General features: G+C 57.7%; 3 protein-coding genes across 3 annotated transcripts in view; 1 reads left to right on the top strand and 2 right to left on the bottom strand.

Moving 5' to 3' along the window:
• The first annotated feature begins 604 nt into the window (after window positions 1-604).
• On the top strand, window positions 605-9,566 carry DALRD3 (DALR anticodon binding domain containing 3). The gene is made up of 13 exons (XM_075006048.1): window positions 605-848; window positions 2,245-2,543; window positions 2,675-2,955; window positions 3,214-3,272; window positions 3,412-3,534; window positions 4,034-4,104; window positions 4,944-5,002; window positions 5,859-5,941; window positions 6,755-6,878; window positions 7,259-7,317; window positions 7,601-7,714; window positions 8,557-8,625; window positions 8,959-9,566. The coding sequence occupies exons 1-13, from the start codon at window positions 660-662 to the stop codon at window positions 9,076-9,078; spliced, it is 1,650 nt and encodes a 549-aa protein (XP_074862149.1). The 5' UTR covers window positions 605-659; the 3' UTR covers window positions 9,079-9,566.
• Window positions 9,567-9,681: 115 nt separating this feature from the next.
• On the bottom strand, window positions 9,682-15,992 carry WDR6 (WD repeat domain 6). Its single transcript, XM_075006047.1, has 6 exons — window positions 15,542-15,992; window positions 13,029-15,456; window positions 12,518-12,598; window positions 12,093-12,209; window positions 11,463-11,581; window positions 9,682-11,329 (listed from the first exon to the last, which is right to left on the bottom strand). Exons 1-6 carry the CDS (start codon window positions 15,609-15,611, stop codon window positions 10,728-10,730), a joined length of 3,417 nt encoding a protein of 1,138 aa, XP_074862148.1. The 5' UTR covers window positions 15,612-15,992; the 3' UTR covers window positions 9,682-10,727.
• Window positions 15,993-16,126: 134 nt separating this feature from the next.
• P4HTM (prolyl 4-hydroxylase, transmembrane) overlaps window positions 16,127-21,807 on the bottom strand; it is a 31,000-nt gene continuing 25,319 nt past the window's right edge. Inside the window, exons 8-9 of the mRNA XM_075006050.1 lie at window positions 20,948-21,071; window positions 16,127-19,024 (exon numbers count right to left, since the gene is read on the bottom strand). Coding sequence (XP_074862151.1) covers window positions 18,807-19,024; window positions 20,948-21,071 — 342 coding nt within the window. The 3' untranslated portion in view covers window positions 16,127-18,806. The remainder of the gene's footprint in view (window positions 19,025-20,947; window positions 21,072-21,807) is intronic.

The following is a 21,807-nucleotide window of genomic DNA, read 5'->3' as shown; positions in this document are numbered from 1 at the left end:
CTGAACGCGGGGAGAGGACCCAGCTGGGCTGCTCTGCCCCGCTCCACCCATCCCCTCCGCACACCGCCCTGCCCTGCCCCACATTTCTGTCTCCCCCTTTGCAGTGCCCTGCCCTGCCCCTTCCTCAGGCAGCACCGCACCCCGCATCCGGCCCACTGTGAGAACAGTGAGGGGAGGGACACCGGGATGGGGATCCCCAAGGGGGGCACTGAGGGGTTACCCCAAAAAAGGGGGGTGCCCCGGGGGAGGGGTACTGGGATGGGTTCCCCCAGGAATCCCCCTGCGTCCCTCAAGGTGAGGGGCACTGGGGGCGCTACCCGAGGGGGGACCCCCGCTGGGATGACGTAGGGCGGGGATCTCTGCGGCCGAGAGGAGGGAGAGGAGCGAGCCGGGAGCGCCCCTGCCACTGAGCGCAGCCCCCGCGGCCGAGCGTGGTTCCACACCCAACATGGCCGCGCGACTCGCCCTCCACGCTCTGTGTGAGATGGCGGCCGCCACGCCCCCCGCCACACCCGACATGTCCGCCACCCTGGGCCTCCGCCCCCGAGGACGGCTGGAAGTGACGCCCCTTCCGGTTACACAAACCGGAAGTTATTCCTTTCTCGTGTGCCCCCAATGCGGGGCGGGCGCTTCCGGTTTCTGCAGCTGCCTGGGTCCCCATGGAGACGGGCGCGGGCCGGTTCCGGGTGTCGGAGACCCTGGGGGCCCTGAACGCGGCGCTGAGGACGGATCCCCGCCCCGCTGCCCCCGCCTCCGTCTGGTTCAAGGAGAGCAGCGCCCGGAACCTGCGGAGCCGCGACTTCCTGGCGCCCCAGGCCGCGCTGCGGGCGTGCTTCGCGGGGGGGCAGGTAGGCGGGGCCTATGGGCTCGCGGGGTGGAGAGGGCGGGGCCTATGGGAAGGGGCGGAGCTTGGGTCGAGCGGGGCGGGGCTAGCCGTGGGCGGGGAGATAGACGCTGCAAGCTGCAGCGCCGAGCACCGACCGCCGCCGCGGGCGCCCACGTTCCCGTGCAGTTGGCGGGGGGCTGGGCTGCTCGTCACACGGACGTGTCCTTCGTGAGCAGCTGGCGCTGTGCAGCGCCTCCTTCCTCCCACGAAGCCCCTGGGGCCAGGCGGAGCTCAGGGCCACCCCAAGTCAGTCAGCAGCCCCAGCTGGGTCACACGGGCCCCCCACCTCTGGGTGAAGCATTGCAGTGCCCCCCCCCCCGCGCCCAGCAAAACACACCTGCAGTCCGGCGGCACTTTAAAGACAACAGCGATTTAGTCGATCCGTTGATTGGATGAGGTGGGTCTGGCCTACGAAAGCTCATCACCGAACAAATCATTTTGTGAGTCGTTAAAGTGCTACCTGGGGCTGGCTTGTTCTCTTAGAACACAGACTAACGTGCTACCTCTCTGCTACCACCCTCCTGGTGAGATAGTTTTTCTTTATATCCAACTGACACCTCCCCGTCTGTCATTTCAGAGCATTGTCCTTGTTCTGCCATCCATGACCCTGAGAAGACTCTCTCCAGCCTCTTTAGAGCCCCCCCCTTCAGGAAGTTGAAGGCTGCTATCAAATTACCCCTCACTCTTCTCTTCTGCAAGCTAAATAACCCCAGGTTCCTCAGCCTCTCCTCATAGGTCATGTGCTCCAGCCCCCCTAATAATTTTGGTTGCCCTGCACTGAACCCACTCCACTGTGTCCACACCCTTTCTCTACTGGGGGCCCCCTGAACTGGATACAATATGCAGATGTGGTCTCACCAGTGCCAAGTAGAGGGAAATAGTAACTTCTCTAGATCTGCTGGAAATGCTTCTCCTAATGCACCCCAATGTGCTATTAGCCTTCTTGGCTACAAGGGCACACTGCTGACTCATATCCAGCCTCTCACCCACTGTAGGCCCCAGGTCCTTTTCCGCTGCATGGCTACTTAGCCAGTCGGTCCCCAGACTGTAACACTGGCTGGGATCTCTCTGTCCCAAGTGCAGGACTCTGCCCTTCTCCTTGTTGACCTGTTAAAAGCATAGATGCCCTTGCACCAGACTGGGATTCTAGGCTCACTACTGGCACAGAGAGGATAGCAGCCTTGACTGTGGGCTGCAGTAAGGGCCTGACAGTCTGTGAATCTAAGCTGGATTGGTGAGATCCCGGCTGGTTTCCACGAGCAGCTGTGAGGTATTTGTAAGCTGGGATAATGCTGTCTGTAGCAGAGCAGGCGCATTCACAGAGCTGCTTTTCACTTGTCTGTCTTGTCTTCTTGCAGATTCCCCAGAACATCCTAGAAGATGTGACTTCACTAAAACACCCTGCGGTACCACCTCTCCAGAACTGCCAGCTGACCCCAGTGGGGCTGACTGTTCAGCTAGAGCGACCTGCGGTCTTCCACCATGTTTTGCATTCCATTCCTGAGTTCATAAAACCTTCCCTGTCAGCTAGTGGGCAAAGCATCATCCTCAACTGCGCACCCCTGCAGAGCCGGAGAAGTGTGGACATGCTTAGCCTGAGCAGTCTGAGAGCCATTCTAGTAACTGACCACTTGGCTGAAGTGCTCAGAATACAAGGGTCAGTGTATTGAACTCTCCAGCTTTCAAAATGCTCTTTGTTGGATGTTGCAGAGACTTGTGCTCATTGTGCGAGAGAGCACGGAGCTTATGTATGGTACCAGTCCTGCATGGTATTCTCTTTCACTCCAGGATGAATGTCCACCTGGTTCCTGCAGTGCCTGAGGACGATACGCAGAAGTTCCTGCGCCAGCTGCGAGTTGACTGGCCCTCAGAAGTGGAACCAGCATTCGTTCCTCAGGACGTTTTGACCTTAAAGCAAGTCCTCAGCCAGTGCCCTTATGCTTCAGGGCCAGGGCTGGAGCCAGGGCAGACCAGGCTACCTGATGATGTTATATTTAAAGTGCATTTGAAAAACTTCCTTGTGCAGCAGAGTTTGGAGGGCTATGACCCTAACCTAGAGGTCTGTCTCGGTGAGTGGCATATGTTTAACATGTTGTCTGACTGGGTAGGCCCAAGGCTGCAATTAGCTCTGTTTTCCTACAGAAAAAAGCAGTTTGGTCTCATATCCCCCTTTTTTTCCCATCCTTTTGCTCTTTTTTGCTTCTGGGGCACCAGCCTGTAACATGAAAAGCTTGGGGCAAGCCACACTCCCACAGGACACTGAGGCAGTGATGGCTGGGCTGGAGTCAGAGTGCAAAGAGTCTGTGTCTTTTCCTCCCCCTTGGCAGTGACTGAGGAGAAACTGCGGATCCTGGCAGAGCTGAGGCATGCCACCCTGTGCTGCACAGTGAGTAATCCTGCTCGCTTGTGAACATCTTGCCTGCTGGGTTTGTGCTGCTCTAGTACACAGCAAACTCTGAGCCCCTCCCGACTCCTTCCTGTGCTTGGTTGGAAGCACCTGTAACCAGGCTGCTGCTTTGCTGCAGGACTCAGGGCCAGGAGGCTGCTGCGGGGTGGTGCACGTGGTGAGCTGTGAGGGCGAGTTCCAGCAGCAGCAGATGGACTTGCTGTGGAGGATGTTGGACCTGGGAGCTCACACAGCCTTGCAGGTGAGGCAGGTCCCTGACCCTCCCATCTCTGCCTGCCATGGTAGCACCCAGCCGAAGACATACAGGGGTAAGTGTTTCCTCCTCTTGTTGCCTGGAGCTGGCTGGTCAGGGAGAGAGGCATCTGAACACGGTGGCCCCTGGTTTCCACCAGGAAGGGCTCACGGTGAAAGGGGACCTCTTGGCGTCAAAAATGTTCCTTTCCCTCTTCTGTAGTCTCCCTCTGGCCTTCCGGCAGTGTTCCTCCCCAGGAGGCCGTGATGGTCGTCGGGGGAGAGGGACAGACGAATGTGGGATCAGTCACCGTACAGCTGGAATAAGCTGTGGCGTTACAGGGGTTTGGGAGCCAGGGCTCAGGTTTGTGCAGGGTGCTGGTCTCCCTGAGGTTTAAGCCCAGCTTACGATGGCTGGTGCGCTCAGTATTTCACATGTTCCAGCGTCCTCCTGAGGACGGTCAGGGAGCACTTTGTCCCTTGAGTCACTCTTTGCTCCTCTCTCTCAGAAACACCTTGTCTGTGGGCCAGTGAAGGTCGCCAACTCCCCCTGTCCTGCTGGGGCACCCCAGTACTTCCGGTAAGTTGGCACTCAGCCAGGACTGCTGCAGTCACTCATCCGAGCCAATTTCCCTGCCCTCTGCTGAGGCGGCTGCTGATCAGGGTGGGTTTCCTTTTGTAAAACGCTGCCCAGCGTGCTGGTGCCGTAGAACATTCTGTGACCCTCCCAGTGTTTCTTCAGCACCACCCCCTCCTCTGAGTGACTCGTGGCGCTGTGCACGGGTGGTTGGGACAGACAGGGCAGTGTACAGCGAGCACTGGGAAGAGAACCTGGATCTCCTGACTTCCAGTCGTCTCTTCCACCCATTAGCTATGCTTCCTGCAACCCTGCTCTGCATGGCCCCACAGGGCTATGGCTCCTGTCCTTAGCAGGCAGGCCTCGACTGTCAGCACCTGCCCAGTGGAGGACTGGGGTGGAGGTCACTGGGTAATGGAAGGGTGGGATAAGCCCCTTTTACCAGGTCTGTCCTGCAGAGGCGTGGTGGGGAGGTGCGAGAAGCAGCAGGCAGGCCTGAGGGAACTAGGCTGGGGGCTGGATTGACAGCTCTTTACAGCATCTTTGATGGGCAGGTCTTAGAATCATAGAATCCAAAGGCTGGAAGAGACCTCAGGATGTTGTGGAGTCCAGCCCTGTCCAGGACCAATCCCAACTAAATCATCCCAGCCAGGACTTACCCCTTGGGATGGGGAGTCCACCTCCTCCCCAGGTAACGCATTCCAGTGCTTCACCCCGCTCCTGGGGAAATAGTCAGGTACTGACAAGTTGTATGTGGGCCAGGATGGGGCCCAGGCACAGCTGAGGACTGGCAAGGGGCCAATAACTCTGCTTCTCTTCCCTAACTCCATTTATTCCCACAGGCTCCGGCGGTGCCAGATGCACGAAGCCTCAGTCATGAAGTACGGAGACCTTGCTCAGGGTAAAGCTTCATGCCTCTGTGTGGCCAGGGATGCCTCCTACTGCTGCCCTCCAGCGCCCAAGGAGACCAGGCGGTTCCTGGAGGCGCCTGGCCCGCAGGCTGTATGAGTTCAGACAGCCTCTCCCCCGGGGCTAGCGGCACCTGCACATTAGCTGTTGTGTGCGTGAAGTCACATAACTAAAGGCTGTCCTGCCAGGGGCCCTGCCCTGGAACTTGCTGCGGAACAAGGAGCTCTTCTCTCCCCTCGCAGCACTCACTCCGTGCTGCGGCAGGCCTGCTTTTCTCCAGAGGCCGCCCTGCTGCAGAGCTCTTTGGTGGAGCCCAGCGGGCATCCGCTCGGCGAGCCACAGACGTGGCTGCAGAGACGAAGCGAGCGTGCAGGGCCGGCCTTTTGCACTTCCAGCCCTGGGCAGCAGGGACTAAAGTTGTTCCCCTGCTGTGTGTTTGCTGGAGCACTGGGAAGGTGGAGGGTGACTGTCCAGTGAGCAGGCGTCCAAGTCACCATAAATGGGCTGGCTATTCCCTGGGTATCAGCAGACCCCAGTCACTTCACAGGCTGCAGCCAGAGAACTCCCTCCTGTTCCCAGACAGGGCTGAGGCCTGCTGATGGGGGAGGCGCAGGGAGCACGTCCAGCCGGTGCCAGCACACCATGTACTGGCTCCCAAAGCCAAAGCCTTGCCTCCTGCGCTTGCACTAAACTCACTAAGTGCTCTCCCAGCTGGCAAGAAGTGGGCTGGGGCTCAGGGCCTGCTCGTGGTGTCTGACTAGGGAGCGTGCAGGCTCAGTGCCTTGTCCAGCGGGTGCACTCACCTGGGCACTTCGAATTGCCTGGTCTTTGCCATGTTTTCTACCCAGATGACTCTTGGACTGAGATCATCAGTGTCTTGACATCAGCTGCCATCAGGTTTGAAATGCTGAGCACAGCCCATCACAGTCAGGTAAATCCTGTGGCTTTTCCTGCCTGGTCGCCAAGAGGCGGTCCCTGCACATACTGGTCTCTTGGCCTTAGGAGGCCACAGGGCGTGAGCAGTGGCCCAGCTGAGCAGGGCCGGGAATGCAGGCAGGCTATATGGCCAGAAGTTGTGGGAAAAGAGAGCCACTGTGCTTCCTGGAAAGAACTAGACCCACGAAAAGCTGGAAGCTGCGATGCTGGGAGATATAGGCGACAGGAGCGTCTAATGCAATACTGCAGTGGCAGAAGCTGCGAACCCAGCCCAAGGAGGGGATAGCAGCTGTCTTTACAGTCAAGTGTAGCATCCGCTCTGGGGGTGGCTCTTGGCCCCAGGAGGAGGAGACAGAGTAGAGAGAACTCAGCCGAGTAAGAAAAGTGGAGGCAGGGCTGGAGGGGCTCACAAGGAAAGGTGAGAGCAGAACCACTCGCCCTTCAGCTGCCACGCGGCTCGGAGGCAGGCGTCCGACGGGTTTTAACGGGCGTGAGAGCGAAGGAACAGATGGAAAATGGAAACGGATGAGCAGGAGCCCCTTGGTAGCAGTGTGCTCTGTCAGACCAGGCCAGGAATCTGGCTGCTGGAACATGTCAGCGGTCAGCCCTCTGGAAGCACTTCCTCATAGTTGCCAGGCTGGGGCCAAGGTGGGACCTGGTACTTACCCAAGTCTCCTTCCTCCAAGGGCAGGCCAGGGCCTGACCCTGCCAGGGAAGGGGTGCAGGGCCCCGGGGCAGCGTGAGGCATAGGCTTTGCGAGGATGACACTGAGGAAGGCGTGTGAGGAACACAGCTGTTTCCCCCTCAGATTACCCTCAACCTAGAGGACAGCAGCATAGCCGCCAAGGGAACAAAAAGCGGAGCCTTTGTGATGTACAACTGCGCTCGGCTTGCTACGCTCTTCAAAGCCTACCAGCAAGCTGTGGAGCAAGGTGAGCGCAGGGCGGGGAGGGGGCTCTGCCCACCACTGGCTACTGCCGCCACCATGTTAGCCCAAACCAAGTCCATGAGTGGCTTGTGGAAGCCACCAGGCAGCACCTGGCCAAACTGGGCTTCACCACCACAAAGCACTTAGCCTGGATGGGCGCCCAGCCCTCGGACTGACTGAGTCAGAAGGCCAGGAAGTTCCTTTATGGGTGGGCCTGTGCCACGGTCTGACAAAGCCACTGCTGGGGCCGGGGCCTGGGCCCAGCCACACGGCAGCCCACTCACCCAAGCACAGCCCCCGCTGTCAAACACCAGCCTGGCCAAGCGACTGCCATGCTCAGCCTCTTCCCCAGGGCTGTGACCCTGCTCCAAACTGCCGTTCCAGGTGCCTACCCAGCCTTGCCCTCAGCATCGGAGCTGAACTTCTCCCTGCTCAGAGAAGAGGTGAGTGGCCAAGCGCCAGAGAGACATGATGGGAAGCTCCACCAGTCAAGCTTCTCTCCTCATGCCACCCCCCAGCCATTTCCTGCTACATTCCCCACTTGGGCAGGGCTCCGGCGGAGCATGTGGGAGGGTCAGAGCCACTGGGATCTCAGCCCAGAGTTCGGATAGAGCCTGAGTGCTCTCCCCTCACACTCTAGCTCCCAGTCCGGTGGGGCGGCCCAAGCGGGGCCTGCTGCGAGGAGGAGAGCACTGGAGCTGCCTAACACCCGTCTTCCGTTTATAGGGTGAATGGCTTTTGCTGTTCAACTACATCCTTCCCTTCCCAGAGACCCTGAGCCAGGCAGCCCAGCTGCCCTTCTCCAGCAAAGGCATTCGTGTCACGGCCAGCACTGAGGCGGTAAGAATGGTGAAAGGTACTGGGAGGCACAGGCGGCCTTGGGCGGGGCTCCGGGACCAAGGGCAGTAGGTTCTCTGTGCAGCACTGGAGCTGGCGGCTTTGGTGCGAGAGCTGCCATTCTTTGAAGAGACTCGCGGCTGCAGTCCCTCCCAGGCTGAAGCAGGGCCTGCAGTGCTGGACAAAGCCTGGCTGGGTTCAGTCTTGCGTAACAGGCTGCAAATTGCTGTTGCAGACTGGAGGACTGGGCAGGACAAGTGAGCCTGGCTGCTGCTCAGAGCACCCCTTGCTGCCTTGTGGAGGACACAGGAGCGTGTGGCTGGCAGCAGGAGGGCTCATGCTGCTCTTCCACAGCAATTCGGGGGCAGGGCAAGAGAGCCAAAGAATGGGTGTCCCAGCTGGCAGCCCTAGCAGTGTCAAGGGGCAGGGCCCTCATGGCCAGGTCAGGCAGCTGGAGTTGGATAGGGTGGAGAACCAGGAGAACCTAGGGCTGATTCTAGGCAGAGGCAGGTGCACGCGCTGGGAGCGAGGGGAGCCATTCAGCCCTGGGCGCTGAACTGGCTGGGCCTGGGCATTGTGCAGGAAGGTGCTGGGGGCAGACAGGCCGGGTGCTCTCCTCCACGGGCTTCTGTTCCACGGGCACTCTCATGGCAGTTGCGTAAGCCTGCCGAGGGGCCTCGGCTGCAGCCTATCACAGGGAGCCCAGCTGTCCCAGGGCAGGCAAGCAGCTTGGAGCCGTTGGCCCAGCCCAGGCAATGCTGGATGCAGGGACCCAGGACCCTGCTGGGCAGACTGGGGTGGGTGTTACTAGCGAGGGGCTCCAGCTGCTCTTCTTTGTGCGGCAGGTGTGCAAGTTCCTGACCCACCTGAGCATGGACTTCAGCTCCTACTACAACCGTGTCCACATCTTGGGGGTAAGTGGCTCCCCCGGGGCTGCAGCGCAGTCGCACCTACCTGCAGGTTAGAGCGGCCCCCGCGGTCTCCTCCCTGCAAAGCTCATGGGATGACAGTGCCCCCCGCAAGGGGCTCACTGAGGAAAGCCTGGCCTGCTGCCTAGGGCCTGCTCTCCACCTCGCTCTTGGTGGAGGGCAGCCCATCTTCAGGGGTGCTGCGCTTGGGGAGGACCTGAGAGGGGCACTAGGAAGCCTTCCCTGCAGTGAGCAGGAGCCGGGGGTGAGGGAGCACTGCCCTGCCCTGGAGTGCCAGGAAGCCGCAGCCTCTTTCAGTTGCTGCTTCCTCTCTTCCAGGAGCCTCTGCCTCACTTGTTCAGCCAGATGCTTGCTCGGCTACAGCTGATGAGAGGAGTGAGAGACGTGATCCACATGGCCCTGGCTACTCTCCACCTGCCTCCTCTCAGCCAGATCTGAGCCCTGCAGCCCCAGGACAGCATTGGGCCAGGGGCAGACTCTGTTCTGAAGCTTTGTTAGGTGCTAAAGGGGTAAGCCTGTTTCCAGAGCTAGCTGCTCTCTGGAGGGGCTGGTGATTTTGGAACAGAAGGGGTTACCTGCCCTTGCCACTGCTAGTGCTGGGGACTACAGGCTGCAGAACTTCTGGCACCAGAGCCTGAGCTGTCTCCTAGCTCCTGGTGTTAAACTCACAGGCCTCCAGGGGCAGGAGAGGCTGGGTCCCAGCTCTTAGCAGCCCTTCTGTGCCTGCCTGCCTTGCACCCTTGCCCCCTCCGGGGTGGCGTGGGATGGGATGGGACACCCCCACTCACTAGGACTCAGCCTTGGTTGTGTTGAAACATGTGGTTCAGTGGCTGTTTCGCTGTGAACTGGCTGAGGTCCCCACAGCCCCCTGCCCTGGGGGTGCCAACAGCCTTGGTGTTCTGGGTCCAAATACACATTGCTACAGAGCAGGTGCTGTTTACTTGTTTAAGCCCCTGCCATGCCAGGCCTGGGCACCCACATGCGGCTCTGGCCCAGGCCCTCCCCCCTCACTATGCCTGCACAGAGCTGTAATCCCGCTACGCCCGACAGCCTGGTGGGCTCAGCAGGGACATGAGCCAAACAGGGGCCCCAGCAGCAAGGTGGCAGGAGCAGGGCCTCTGTGCTCAGTCTGGTAACAGCTGAGCAGCTGCAACTGGAGAAAAAGGGGCCCTCTGACTTTCCTGCGCAAAGGAAGAGGTGAGCACCCCCTGCCCTGTGCCCTTGCATTGTGACAGCACTGCCCCTTTCCTGGCCAGCTGAGCGCTGTGCGCCAGACAGCATCTACTGCATTGCTTCCAGGCCCCTGGTTCCTCCAGCTGGGCTCCACCACTGGGCAGAGGGTGGCCGGCCTAGGCTCTGATTTGGGGGGTGGGGGGGGCCTTGCCCTTTGCTTAGCTCTCCAGGGCACCAAGGCTCTGCTACCTCCCCCTGGAGGACTGTGCTGCAAGAGCCCACAGCAGCAAGTGCTGAGCAGAAAAACCAAGTGTTAGGGTCACTGGGGGCGGGCAGGGCATGGCCCTGCTGGGTTTCCAGCTGCTCTGCCCAGTGGTTGAGCTGCACAGCAGTGCAGTGGGGAAATTACGGTGGTTCCCAGCAGAGCTCACCCAGTGCTGCCTTGGCCCAGATCAGCTCCCCCTCAGGTGCTGGCTGAACAAGTGGGAGGGCACCTGGCAACACCTCTGCACCCTGCACCGTCAGGCCCAGGGTAAAGCAGCAGGATAGGGCACCAGTTGGAGAGAGGGGCTGGCAGCTCCCGTCCCCCCACCACTGGGGGGATCCACAGTTGGCAACTCTAAGCCATCTGTCTCGGATTGCCACACACCCTCCCCCACTCACTAGGTGGGGGGTGAGGGCTCTGTGCTGGGTATGGGAAGAGCTGGGCATGGGCTCCAGGCAGCGCTCACCAGAAGTGGCTGGCCTCCCCCACCCACAGCTCGGCACAGGGACAGCCCGAGGTCTCTGCAGGCTGCCCCCAGGGGAGCTTCCCAGCCAAGGGGAGCTGCAGAGAGCTCCCCCGTTCTTCCCTCTGCTGCAGAGCCCGCAGGCCTTTTGGCTGCAGTGGCCCCTATGGACTTCCCATAGCCCATTCAGTGGTGCTCAGAGGCTATTTGGGGGGGGGCGTGGTCTGCGGTTTCCGTGGCAACAGGAAGCCCCAGTGGGGACAGCCCCCTAGGCAGACAGTCCAAGGCTCTGCAAGAGGGGCCTGGCTGGTGGCCTGCGCTGGCTGTGTACCAGACAATCTCCAGGCCCTGCCCGCACAGCACACACCCATAGCCTCGCTCCTCGCTTCCCCAACAGTCCAGCTCAGCCACATCTGCCACGGGGCAGAACCGGCTGCCCACAAAGACGAGGCTGCCCTGCTCCAGACGCCACAGCACCAGGCGCTGGTCCACTGAGGCAGAGACCAGCAGGTCTGGCCGCAAGACCCTGAGTCCTGTCACATGGGCTGCATGGGCACAGGGCCTTGAGAATGCCTCCAGCAAGAGAATGCCAGCCCCGGCCTGGGCTCCGGGGGCCTCTGTGTCCCAAGAAGGGGAGGGGGCTGTATCCACAGCAACGAGACAGACGTGGATGGAGCCATCATCACTGCCACTGGCCACGAGGAATGGTCCTGCCTCCAGCTGCCGAATGTGGAGGCTGTTCACGCCACAGCTGTGAGCTGGGACAGTCAGGAGTGGGACCCCCAGAGCTGAGAAGAGAAGAGCTCAGTGACAACGGGGGCATGCAGAACGCCTCCGCTGCAAAGGCCGCTGGCTGCTGCCGGAGTGGCACAGAGGAAGCAGCCCCAGGCACTAGTGCCAGCACAAGCCGCAGACACCTACCGAGGGGCTGCAGCTCCCCACGCGCCAAATCCACAGCACCTGCAGCGTGCTCAACGGTGGCCGTTATCTCCCAGAATCCCAGACTCCCGTCAGTCGCAGCGCTGCACAGGAAGTGCCTCCTGCGAAACCAAACACACCAGGGGAGGTTCTTGGCTGAACTAAGTCTCAATTCCCGGGCCCCAGTGTTCAGTGCCCAAAGTAGCTACCCTGGGTGAGCCCCAGTGGGGATCTCTGTGGCGATTCCAGGCCCTGCAGCAGCAAGGCATGAGGCTCCTCCGCTCACCATGTTTAATCCAGCCCCAGGGCTGTAGCACCACGAGAGGGTCACAGTGTGGCTGAGGCCTACAGCTGTCCTCGGGCTGCACAGCTGGGGAAGGCAGGTTTGCCAGGCCAGAGCAACCCTCGTACTAAGCATCCTTAATCCCTACAGGACCCGTTTGCTCCTAGCTGCGCTAGTGTTACTTCCCTAGTCCAGCCACACACCAGAGCAAGGCTGTCCTGAAAGGGCAGGAGCATCTCTGCACCCCTCCTCATCCAAGCACAGCTGAAAGCATCTCCCCGCTAGCCACAGGGATGCCCCACATGGCACAGTGCAAACACCGCCGTGGGTGGGAAGCAGAAGGTGCTCACCTCCTGGTTCCCGCTGTCCTGTGCTCAAAGGTCTCCACCTGCAGAACACAACGCTGGTGGTGAAAGGACTCGGCCACCAGTAGCAGCTTCTGGGCAGGCTCGGACAGCAGAAATACCCTGCAGCAGCAAGGGGAAGGCAGTCAGGCCAAGGGAGTGGGAAGGCGCAGATGTCACTGCAGCTCCTGTGCCTGCAGCTGGAGTCAGAATAGGGTCTCCCAACTGGGAGGAGGGCAGCAGCAGGGGCGGGAGGAAGTGATTTCCAGCCCCTGCCTTATGGACACTGCACAGCAGTCAGGAAGGCCCAGGGAGCAGCTGAGTCCACTCCAGGGCCTTATTTCTCTGGATCACAGTGTCCCTTCTCCTGACAAGCTGGAACAGGCCAGCCCCTTGGGGAAAGCCGGGATCTGGGTGAGAATCCTGCTTACCGGACAGATCCATCGCTGCAAGCAGCCGCCAGGAACAGGAAGGGTGCTTCGGTACCAGCGACAACCGCAATGGACATGTACCTGGAGCAAAGAGCATCCCATGGGTCAGGCTCTCGGGGACAGGGTAGCCCCACAGCATGACAACCACCCCTGGAACATCACCTTGTCCTCAGAGGAGGCAACAGTAGGGAACGAGCCCACACCTAGCCCCTGCCTCCATATGGGGGAGAAGCAGAGCCCTGCTCTAATCTAGAGACTAGGAGGCAGAGCCCAGCTGGCTGGAAGCATGAGGAGCACTGGGAGAGCTGCTCTAGGACAGGCCTTGTCTCATTTCAGCTGGCCCTTCGGCTGAACGATAGGGGAGGGAAGGGCAGGGAGTCTCCCTCTATAGCATCAAGAGCCCTTTGGCGTGGCCTGGCAAACCACATGGGTTTCAGACTCTCCAGGGCCATGACAGGAAGTGGCGCCCCAGCCCTCATCCCTGTTTCCCCTGCAAAGACAGGAACATTACCTGGTTTCTGGGTCCACCTTAATGACTCTGTGCTTGTTCCTCATGCGATCCCAGTGCTCGTCCAGCCGGTGGGAGGCCACATGGATGACCTGGCAGGCTACGCCACTCCTGGCGCCACAGTCACTGCTGAGCAGTAGCCTGTAGCATTCTATCTCAGCTCTGCCCCCTGCAGAGAACAGGACAGCAGAGCAATGGTCTGTCCCCCTCTGCCAACTGCCTGGGGCCACGGCCAGAGCTCTCACGCTTGAGATGTGGTCACTGATGGCTGTGAGTGGTGCCAACGAATGGGACGACTCACTGAAGGCAATCACATTCGCAGTCATGTCCTCACTGCTGGTCACGAGAATATCCACCATGCTGCACCCCGGGGTCCTGAGTGTGCCCACGTGCCGCACGCACGTCAACTCCCGTCCATGCAGAGGCTCCCTCAGCACATGGTGCCTGCTGGGCCCACACCTGCTCTGATAGGCAAACACCTCCCCGGACCTAAGGTAAGCAAAGACCTCCGACGCCAGCCAGCGGCCATAACTCCATGAGCGGTGGCCCCCGCCACATGGCACACAGCGCAGCGTCTCGTTGGTCTGGGTGCTCCACAGCACGAAGTTGCTTGCGTGGAAGCCCAACACCAGCAGGTTCCCATCAGGGGCAAAGTGCAGCTGTTCAATCCACTCCAGCCCTTTGCATGGCTTCTGCTTCCGCAGCAGCTGCAGCTGCCGGTCCTGTACTTGGAGCTGTCGGTAGTAGCCGTCCCTACCTGTGCTATAAACAAAGCCATTGTGGCAGGTCACTGAGGTCACACCTAGCTTCCCATGAAGCCCAAAGAGCAGGGAAATGGGGCCTTGCAGGGGGCGGTTTCCCTTCTCCTTGTCACCTGAGTCTTTGTGGACCAAACTGTCCCCTTTTATTGCCTTCAGCCTCTGCTCTGTGCTGGATCCTAGAGCCGTGCTGCAGGAAAACAACAGCAGGGAGCCCCTGCGGTCACCGCAGACCAGAAGCCCCTCCTGAGGCAGGAGGGCAATGCTTGTATGCCACCTGTGTCTGCAGACTGGCAAGAGATAGGAACCTTTCTCCACCACTGAAACCACTTGCCCAGAAGAGCACCATGAGACCTCCAGCCAGAGCAGAACACCCCCTGGGCCAGAGGCAAAGAGCACTGCCTTGCTGGGCTCCCTATCTGGACACACAGCCCAGCTCAGGCTATGGACCTTCCCCTCATACAGCCTCTTCTCCTCGCTTTCTGTGGGGCAGCAGAGGGGGAAGACTTTGATGTGCCCTGTCAGATTGCCCACGGCACACAGCACGATGCCCTCGGCCAGCTGCACAACTTCCAGGAGACTGTAGGACCTGTAGTTTGCATCCTCCATGACCACAGCCCAGTGTTTAGAGGCCAAATTGTAAATGTAGATGGCCCCCACATCAGTCATCACAAGGAGCCGGCTTACATCCACCAGCTTTATGGCCTTGGGGGATCCGTTCCTATGGGGCGCGCTGAAGTTTAGCTGCAGAAGGCCATTCCCACAGGGCTCAGATCCCCTAATGTGCCAGAGTCTAACCCCAGAGTCAGCCCCACCTGTGGCCACCCAGCCCTGCGCCTCGTGGACAGCCAGTGCTCTGAGGCTGTGCCCTTTGTGCCCTCTAAAGCTCTGAACAATCTCACCACTGTAGTTCCATACGATGCAGGCAGAGTCCTCCCCAATGCTGAGGAGATAGTCACTCAGCAGCCTGACTGACCAGACCCTTGACTGGTGGCCATAACACACCAGGAGGCAGCGCACAGGATCACAAGGTGCCTGCAGGTCCCCGACACCCCACACCCTAATGCTCCGGTCATCCGAGGCGGAGGCCAATATGCCTTTGCTCTTTAAGTAGCAGATGCTAAAGATGACTCCGCTGTGTCCACTGACCCTCCTCTGGGGTTTTATCCTTGCTGCTTCGTCACCTCCCTCAGACACACGCCAAACCACGAGCTGGTTAAAGACGGTGCCAGCCACTACTACCAGCTCACCCCAGCTGTCCCCAGCCAGGTACGCAGAGTAGAGGATGCACTTCTCTTCACAATGCACCTCCCGCAAGGTTGTGTCACTGGCATAGTCATAGAGTGCCACCGAGTTATGGCCAAGGGCCAGCCCGACGTGGGTGAGGCTCCCTGCGCTGCTCACCAGCCACTGCAGGTCCCATATCCAGTCGTGCAGCTCGCGGAGCTGGCAGAGTCCAGTCAGGCTCACGTCCTTTCCTTGCACACGGAGCTCCAGAACTATGAGGCCTTTGCCCCCGAAGGCAGCCAGAGTGCTCCGCGGGGGCCCTGGGGAGGGGGCCCTCTGCTCCCGCAGCCCGTGGATGCAGTGGTTGCGAAGCACCCTCTGACAATGGCGCCCCGCCGCTGCACCGCCAGCGTCCAGGCTGTACACAACGACGTTGGGCCCTTCGCCTGCGGGGCAGCAAGAGACGGGGGTTACACGGGCTCCTGCCAGCAGGCCCCGCCCCGCCCCGCCCCGCGGCCGCCCCCACCTGACCTGCCACGAGCCACGCGCCCCCCACGAAGCGCAGGGCCGTGACAGGCGCCCGCAGCAGCAGCGAGTCCATGGCGGGGCGGGGCCGAGCACCGCCCACGCGCCCGGCACGCGCGCGCCCGGCCCGGCACCGGAAGCGAGAGAGGAATCAAATCCTCCCCGACCGCATGCCCTGCCGCCACCAATCGAGAGGCTCCTTACTGCCCCACGTGCCGCTCTAAGGTGGCAAGCCATTGGCCGGCGGTCTCACATGGCGGCACGGGACCGGCACCCCGGCTTGGGAATTCCGCTGGGTCCTGCTGACCTCCTTTTCCCCTCGCTGGTGAAGCTCCAGGGCCAGGCACCCCAGCGCTAACATCGCACAGCCACCAGCATTTCTAGCGCACAGCGCTGCAGGGCTCCGCAGGCCCAGGCCGGCTTTGTACCCTGAGCGCACCAGTGCCACATGCCAGCCCCTCCGGACTGCCAGGAGCCAGGATGGAGTGGGGGTCCTGAACCCTAACCCTGCTGCCAAGGGTGGGCTTTTCAGGAAACTGCAGTCCTGCCACTGAGGTCACTCAGCCCATGGAAACACTAACAATACCACTGTCCCAGGCAAAGAGTTTTCAAAACTTTATTGTCAGGACACAGCCTGGCCTCTTTGCACAGAAATACAATAACTTAAATAAATATTAAATAAGGGATGACAAACTTATTGGGTGCACGTGAGGATATGGAAGACACAAAAAAGGCAGACAACAGTCAGTCACTTGCACATGCAACTGACAGTGCCAAGTCATTCATACGACCTGACATTACCAAAAAGATTGCAGGCTTGGACTTGGCAAATCCAATAAAATTCATGCCTACTGGAAAATAAATAATGACGTCACATCACCCGAGGAAGAAAGCATCCAAGCTATGACATTGTACAAAAATAAGGTACAAAACTCTCCATTCTTAAATTAGTCTACCACAAAGTGGAAAGAACTCAGGAAAGAGCAGCAACACCCTCAAAGCACACACCAGACCTCAAAATTCAGTCAAGAACATCCCGCGAGAAAGGGTTCCAACGGGTCACATCTAAACTACACTGAACAGAATAGGCCATCGGAGTCCTGTTTCTACTCCTGCTACTAACCAACACCGATCACTTTGCTCCAGAAGATCCTTTACAACACATTCCAGTTACTCCCCAGCCTGCTGCTAAGTGACTACAGGGTGCAAGTACACTCTGGAAAGAGAAGAAATGCAGTAAACACACAGCATTAACCCTTTGCCGTGCCTCTGGCTGGAGATCTCCTACTGCAGGTTTGTTCCAGGATGCAGGTTCCTATGACACAGAACACTGACAGCGTCCTTTTGGTCTCCTCATCTGGAAGAGTTGCGTGGTGGCAACATGCAACACTAGCCTAGCGCACCACAGACATTTCTGTCCCCCCCCTTTTTTTTTTTAAGCTGCTTGAGTAAAACACAGGAACACAGTAAAACTAATAGCAACACACCTGTTCCCTAGTGCTGGGGCTAAAGGACACCTCCCATGCCTTGGAACAAATATTCTTTGGACCATTCCAAACTGCTCCCAAAACCCAGAGAGAAATAAAAGGAAATTAGTTTTCACTGCAACTCTCCCCTCCCCCGCCTTCTGTCATGGCTAGTCTCCCAGCTTGCTTGGCAGGGTAACTTCCAGCAGGACTGTCTTTGGGCTTCAGGGATGCAGTACGTTCTCTTGGACTAGTGTGGTATGTAACCTAATACTATGAAACTGGGATAGAGCTGTGATCATTAGTGCATCTACCTAGTCCTGGGCCCAAACACCAGATACTAAGGTAGCACATTCAGCCCTTTCCTCAGAGTTCAGCAGCCTTAAAATCAATCAATCAAACCAACCAACCCACCTCCCACCTCAGCCACAACTCCAGCCACTGCCTCACCAAATGGCTGCATACCCGACAGGCTCCCTCTGCCACATGGGCTCCATGGCCCTTCTACCAATTTTCTGGATCTCCAGACCTTGCAGTCATGCATTCAGCCAAGGCACTGTGTCGGGGCAAGGCAGGGATCTGCTCTACTCCCTGCTACATTTCAAGCTGATTCCTTCCCACAAATGCAGTGACTGAAATCCAAGCCAATTAGGGAAGAAAACTCTTCAAGCCGAAGAGAACAGGGAGTGACCAACCCCTCGGCACAAGGATCCACTGATGATCCACAGAGGTTTCTTTTGTTCAGTTGTGTAGAGAGGAACTGGGAGTCCTCCCCAACCTTACAAGGTTCCAACTTGCTACAGAATATTAGTATGTCTATGTCGCTCCATGATTGGGCGAAATGAGTCACTTGGCAGAAGGAACCTTCAGGAAACACCCAAACACCTAACTAGTCAGTTACACAAATCCTGGGATTAGACTGAAACACCTCCATCCCTCCCCACCCAATCCAGCTAGGCCATTATTGCACATAAAAGCTTGCCTTCTCTCAGATACTCAACCTGACAAAGGCCCACATCACCCCTGAGGCAGTGTCACCACTACTAACATGCCAAAGATCTCCACAGGCACACAGTTGGACCTGCAACACTTCCCTTTCTCCTGACACAAGAGTGACGACACCTCTCTGTCCCCAAGCAGTCTCGCATCTTGGAGCTGGAATTTAGAGAAGTGGCTTAGAGAAGCACAGTGACCCCACCTCCCCATGTTCTGTTGTGGGCTCAGGCGTGGCTGACAGCGGTGCCAGTTACTGGTCAAGAGCCCAAGATGATACTCTTGGGCTCAGAGCATCATAGGGAATAGCAGCAGCACACTCTAGGAGCACAAAGTGGCAGGTGCCAAGGAACCCCCTGTGGAGACGGCTAAAGAAGAAGAGAGTGAACCATTTCAATGCTAAAGTGAGAGCCTGAACGAAGAGGGGTCAAAAATTTCGCAGACCCATAGGCAGTGCTTTCCCCTGCAGAAGGCCCTGCCTGGAGAGGCAGGGAGCCTTGCTTGGGCAGGGCTCACTGGTGCTTGGACCTCCCCACATAGGAAGAAAACCCTGAAATAAAAATGCACCCGTACATAGTGTTGTGAACCTTCCACAGCCTGTGCTTCAGCTTCCCAACACACTAGTTACTGTACTGCGTTCCCCAGTCTGACCGACAGATAACGGCTACAGCAGAGCTTGAGATCACGGCAGGGATGTGTTTGGGGCAGGGTACAATGCTGAAAGACTTAAACCAATAAACTCAACTGGCAAGTGCAAAAAGGCTCCTGCAGCGTTACTGGAGAGGCAGCTCCAAGCCCAGCCGTGCTGGACATTACAATTCCACATGCACATTGCTGTAGGATTTATCTACAGTCCATTCGTTCTGGGTCTCATCCCCCTCTTTGGCATAGCGAGCCATCTCCTGCTGGAACTGAAGCTGGCGCCTCTTATTGGGATCAACATTGAGCCAGTTGTTGGCAATCCACTTGGTTCCTTGAGTGACGAGGCAGCCTCCATGCAGAGAATATTCATCCAGGTCACCAACCCAGCCTGCATAAGGAAAACAAACCATAGCACTCACGTTGGGAAGCACTGCATTGCACTCCACTCCACTGTACAACCCTGCAGTTTCTCCTGCAGTGAATGCAGACAGACAGGGCAGCAGACTCCCTTCTGGCCTGCAAGTATTATTCTTGTGGTAACAAGTACAGCAATCCCGCACACGAGACAGATGTCAGACCATACCAGCTGCTATGATTTGAGGTCAGTGACTTGGTTTAAGGGAAAACCCTAGTGATCAGCTTTGCCATAGCTAATTATTTGCCATCTGTTGACTTAGTACTGGTGGATGTTAGCATAAGCACAGTCTTCACAGCAGGACAGAAATGACACCTGCTGCCAGTAGAAAGCTTGGAAAGGCCAAATGCCATGGCTGCTGGAAGGTAATGCCTGTCTTTGAAAATTACGAATCGCACTGCGTAAAACAAACAACTGCCTTTGCTGCAGCGACAGATGTTCCTTAGCACTTCCCAACAGCACCACTGAGTCTCTCCAACCTACTCGGCTTCAGGAGCTATTCTTCTTATTCTCTTTGCTATTGAGCAGAGCCCCAGGGATCTCATTTACAGCACACTGAGGCTCTCTGTAGGCTTGTGCACTGACTGAAGCCTGGACCCCTTCTTCCATCTCCCCAGGGCAGTGGTGCCTCACCACCCTCTGCTGAGATTTCCTGTAGGTGAAACCAGCGGCTGCTCACAAGACAGCTGTACTCCTCTTTCCTTTCTCCACAGTCTAATGCCCCAACACCCTGGGTGACATGCATCTGCCATTAGGAAGATTCAAGCATATCCCAACCCTGTTGAATCCAACCCAGACTGCCAATCGGAGAAGTCCAGTATGAAAGGGAGCAGGCATTTACTATTTACGTTTTCAAAGTATTACAAAGTTTTTGTCCAATATAGATTCCAGTAGGAATCCAGACGTGCACAAGAAATCCACACACGGCATGCTGAGCACAGACAAGTTAGTTCTCAGTATTCTGGGCTAGATTTTTGGAGAGAGACCATCTGCCAGCACACGTTCAAGTCCCTGCCCCATGTGCAGGTGATCACAGTAACAGCACACACACCAATGCAACTGGTCTGCAAAGGCATTACCCTGTGAGACAGGAACAATGGTCCCCAAGACTAGTGCTCTGCGCCAGAGCTAGCCCTTTCCTCCCGATAGCTGTGCTCCTGTTTCCGCTGACGGAGTGAGCCCTCACATCAGCGTGACACTAGGCTATGACATCAGCGGCTATCAGCGTGAAGGAGGAGAGCGCAAAGAGGACTGACTGTACAGCGACGAGACAGATACACTCCCTACTTCAGCCACTGGCCAACGTGCAAGGGCCAAAAAGAGGTGCCCCAGTTACCAGGAATATGGAAACGCTGGGCTGACCATGGGGAGTAGAGACAACTGCAGTGATGGCAACCTGGTGTTGGAGCAGATGGAGGAGATAACCCCAAATGCCACAAAGCTCTATGCAAGCTGTGTGTTTCTTCCCGTGTCCAAGATCCAATGGCTGTCTCCCTTTGTCACCCTTGGGCAATCTGCACAATGCTTTATGCCAACAGGGCACACGTAGACCTGAAGCCCAGGTTCCAGCTCACACATCTGAATGGGAAGCAGCTAGCAATGCCAGCTACCTAGGCCTCTGTCTTCTAGCTGGTAAAACTGCCCAAAGAAGCTAGGAACCATGGGTCTTCTGGCTGCAAGAACAGAAAGCTTCAGCTCTGCCGCTACCAATGAGAATTCAGCAGTGCTCAACAATTCCTGGTTGCTGCTCCTTGGCCGTCCTTTCAGAATTCACGTGAAGAAATGCCCTGATCCATAGAAGACAAATAGCAATGCCCAAATAAACTGGCTGCTGCCCTCCCACCCTTTCCTTCCCCATGCCCTCCCAACAGGTGTCATGTGGAGATGGGACAGTACCTTCTCCATCTGACAGGTAGTTGTACCAGAAGACAGCTGTACCCTGCTGTGGCTTCACACGCAGGTTTCCCTTATCACAATTTTTCCGGGTGTCTCGTAGATCAACATCATTCTGAATCAAAGACTGAGGAAAAGACATAAAACTAAATGTTACGTTGCAAACAGGACTGAGATGAGGCCCCTCAGCTCCTACATCCTATTTACCAGACCCTTACATTAAAATGGCTCTACATTTGCATGAGGCAGATAGGAGACTCCCCTCACGTCTGTAGCAGCCAATACAGGGAACGCAGAAGAGAAGTCAGTGAACTGCCTGCCCTCCCTTCCTTGCCCCAGGTGCTCTATGCTTCTGGCCAGCTTTAGAGCCTCCTGTTCCCTTTGTGCACCGGCTGGGTGACAGCAGTGTGTGTGCAAAGAAAAGAGCTTTCATCCTCACGTGAGGAAATCCGCCAAGAGACAAGCAGCACAGCAGAACCTGTGCTCAGGCGGTCCTGGGGTCTCTCCAGTATCGCTGAACATGAAGACTCTTAGGGCAAGTCTAACAGGAGAATGGAAGGTCAAATTAAGGTCACAACTCCAGCTGTGTTAGTTACATAGCCAGGGCAACTCATCTCAGTTGGGGCTTCCACGCCATCTCCACTGTGGGAGGCTGATGGGTGCGTCTGTGCCCGCCAAGTTCTTACTTGCAATGCGGGGCAGGAGTATTGGTGCTGCCGTGGGTGCTCTGTGTGTTTGACTCAGTGCATCCTTACCAGGCCTGCTAAATTGAACACTGGAACCTCAGCCATGGCAGTGCTGATCTTCCCAGAGGCGAAGACATGGCCCTGTACTAGTCCCTTCCCTTTGGGCTTTGTTACATT

Source organism: Carettochelys insculpta, chromosome 11 (genome assembly GCF_033958435.1).
Source record: "Carettochelys insculpta isolate YL-2023 chromosome 11, ASM3395843v1, whole genome shotgun sequence".
Lineage (NCBI taxonomy): Eukaryota > Metazoa > Chordata > Testudines > Carettochelyidae > Carettochelys > Carettochelys insculpta.
This window is presented reverse-complemented; position numbering and strand designations above follow the sequence as displayed.